Below are 2,996 nucleotides of genomic sequence, written 5' to 3'. Positions count from 1 at the left end.
AAATCATAAAGTGGTGTTAATATGTGGAGTTTATCCTGCTGAATTAAACATTGAGGCATTATAAATGCCCATAGAGTCAGGATGGTGCTACAGATAACAAATATATGATACACACACATTTCTTCTATTTCTAACTGTCAATGTAGTTGTGAGGCTGGCTTCAAAAATGGTGACCTTTTCATGTCCTACAAGAGCATGTTCCAGGACGTGCGAGACGGCGTGGACTGGGTTCATATGAAGGTAGAGTCATTTGCTTTTCCACATGAATCCTGTTTCTAGGCTGTTTGCCTTCAGCCCACTGCTTTTTATTTTCCCAGGGGTCTTTAAAAGAGAAAACCGTTGAAAACCTGGAGAAGTATGTGGCAAAGGACGTAAGGAGAGCAGCATATTAAGGTCTTACAATACACACACCACTTGTGCTGTAGTACTTTATCAGCTCATGTTGCTTCTGTTTCTCCTCCAGCCCAAGCTTCCTCTGCTCCTCAGTCGCATGAATGAAGTAGCCAAAGTGTTTCTGGCCACCAACAGTGATTACAAATACACAGAGGTGAGAGGACAGCTTACAGTCAGATATGTCAAATGTATTAAAGCAAACACAATGTCGAACCTCATATTGTCATGATGTACTGATTCAGTCCACATATTTTCATGAAGTTCTATTGCTTGGTGGTTTTCAGACATTAAATACCCTGCCCTGTCTTCTTTCAGAAAATTATGACCTACCTTTTTGACTTTCCTCATGGCCCAAAGGTAACACTAATGATTTGCATTGTCAATCTGAATGAAGCACATTGGCTACACCTGTCTGGGGCCAGTGTTTTAGGATTAAAAAGTGTAGAGAAATAAAAAACACTGTACTGTACCAGGATTTACCTTTATGATGTGTGTACAGCCAGGCACACCCCACCGGCCCTGGAAGTCCTACTTCGACATGATTCTGGTGGATGCCCGCAAGCCTGTGTTCTTTGGAGAGGGGACGGTGCTGCGGCAAGTGGACACTGTGAGTGTGTAGAAGCCTGTATGGACAAGATACTCTACTAAAATATGATGTTTATTAATAGAAGTGTGACAATGTGTGTTACCTTCAGACCACAGGCCGGCTGAGGATCGGCACATACACAGGGCCCCTGCAGCATGGGATTGTTTACTCTGGAGGTAAATGAAGAATCCAAGTTACTTTAAGATTCCAGATATTGGAGTGGAGTTAAACCTCGAAAATAGATGCAGTTTAAGTTTATGGTATGTTGCATTGTTGGAGACTTCAGATTTTCATTGCCAAAACTACGCTGTAGCTGTACGGATTTGGTAAATAAGCCTTTGGAATTCCAGCCATACCATCCTTGATGATCGCTTTACGAGATTTAAATAGTGTGCATCAAATTTCCGATGCCATATTTGTCCTGACAGGTTCTTCAGACATTGTGTGTGATCTGCTGGGGGCTAAAGGAAAAGACATCATCTACATTGGAGACCACATTTTCGGTGACATCCTCAAATCAAAGAAGCGTCAGGGCTGGAGGACCTTCCTGGTGATTCCTGAGCTGGCCCAGGAGCTGCATGTGTGGACCGACAAGAGCTGTGAGACACACTCACTCACTCACTCACTCACTCAATCAATCAGGCCCATTCCCAAACCTACCCCTGCACCCTACCCCTCCGTTTGCGCGTTCACGCGGAGGGTCCGCCATATTGAGGGCTGTTCCAAAGCAACGAGTGTGGAGCGGTGTGGAGGGGGAGTGGGCTATCAAGCCCTCAAACAGTGAGTCTGCAGCAGTGCTGACTTGAGACCCGTCTCTACCTGACCGGAGTCACGCTGTGTGTGTCCTTAAGGAAACAAGCTGTTAACAAGTAGTTCCAGCAAACATCCACTGATAAACTGCGATGTTAACAACCTCATGATAACCTCATGTGTTTTTAACTTAGGATCATACCTGTGTTTAGTCTAGAAAAAGGTAAATGCGTGCATTTTATTATAAAGTTGTGTATATTTACAGACTGTTGCAAAAACTAAGAAGCTTATAAACATCAGGTTTAAAACTAAAAGAGCTTTGAAACACAATGAAAGTTTTATTTGAGTTATTAATTTAAACTTTTTGTCTAAGAGATGCTGATTACACACACATTACATACGGTTACGGCATTTCCTGTTTCTGCCGGAGAGAGGGGAGGCCGTCCCAAAGCTTGCTGCTGTATTTACTCCCTCCATCTGACTGGAAGGAGCCTCGTTGAGCTGCGAGTGTGGCTACAGACGGAGTTCACTCAGTGACGGAGGGGTAGGGTCGAGGGAGTGGTTTGGGATTGGGCCTCACTCAGTCACTCGCTCACTCTAAAATATTGATGAATGTTGTTTTGATTTTTCAGCCATCTTTGAGGAGCTTCAGTCTCTGGAGTGCTTCCTCGCGGAGCTTTACAAGTGAGTTCCTTTTTGTTGTGTCTTTTAGATGTATTCCTACGAAAACATTCTTAATTAAGAAGAATGAAATAAATCCCCTACAGGAAATTCAGTGTTCAGTGTTGTTGATTTTGTTGCTTTCAGTTGTATCTCTCCAGGGAAATAACCTGAAAGCAAAGGCTTGATTGTAAAACAGTTGTCCAGTGTGGTAGATGCATATGCCCTTTTTTCCAGTGGTATTCATGGGTTCCCAGCTGTACTTTATTGACTTACTTACTGTAAGCAGGTTGTATTTTTCGCTCACTGTGTTCATCCCTGCTCTTAGTGGATTCCTTTTCATGTTTGTATGCTGATTTAAATGTATCTACAGGTTACATTATTTAGCAATTGAATCATTTCTGCGCATTTGTTCTGAGTATGTTATGTATAATCATTTATATTGTGTGTTTTCATGCAAATGATCCCTATAGATTGCTGACAGTTAACTCTGACTTCAAGGCAGTTTAAATCATTTTTGGGGATAGTGTTTAAAAACTTCTGCACCTCTCAAATTATAAGTTGTGCTTAGAGACCCTCTCCTCCTCTTCCTCTCCTCCTCCTCCTC

General features: G+C 42.6%; 1 protein-coding gene across 1 annotated transcript; it reads left to right on the top strand.

The window, feature by feature from the left end:
• The first annotated feature begins 60 nt into the window (after positions 1-60).
• LOC104944460 (cytosolic purine 5'-nucleotidase-like) lies at positions 61-2,957 on the top strand. Its single transcript, XM_010769993.1, has 8 exons — positions 61-240; positions 318-371; positions 464-547; positions 709-750; positions 893-1,000; positions 1,089-1,155; positions 1,408-1,578; positions 2,362-2,957. The coding sequence occupies exons 1-8, from the start codon at positions 181-183 to the stop codon at positions 2,415-2,417; spliced, it is 642 nt and encodes a 213-aa protein (XP_010768295.1). The 5' UTR covers positions 61-180; the 3' UTR covers positions 2,418-2,957.
• Positions 2,958-2,996: the final 39 nt, after the last annotated feature.

The sequence above is a fragment of the Notothenia coriiceps genome, unplaced genomic scaffold (assembly GCF_000735185.1).
Source record: "Notothenia coriiceps isolate Sejong01 unplaced genomic scaffold, NC01 NC01_scaffold00008107, whole genome shotgun sequence".
Lineage (NCBI taxonomy): Eukaryota > Metazoa > Chordata > Actinopteri > Perciformes > Nototheniidae > Notothenia > Notothenia coriiceps.
This window is presented reverse-complemented; position numbering and strand designations above follow the sequence as displayed.

What these genes read in the sequence shown, in the direction of transcription:
- LOC104944460 (XM_010769993.1), top strand. Translation starts at nt 181, where the DNA reads ATGTCCTACAAGAGCATGTTCCAGGACGTGCGAGACGGCGTGGACTGG. An exon ending in TGCTGCGGCAAGTGGACACT is followed by an intron (nt 1,001 to 1,088) that starts GTGAGTGTGTAG and finishes TGTTACCTTCAG; the next exon opens with ACCACAGGCCGGCTGAGGAT. An exon ending in TGGGATTGTTTACTCTGGAG is followed by an intron (nt 1,156 to 1,407) that starts GTAAATGAAGAA and finishes TTGTCCTGACAG; the next exon opens with GTTCTTCAGACATTGTGTGT.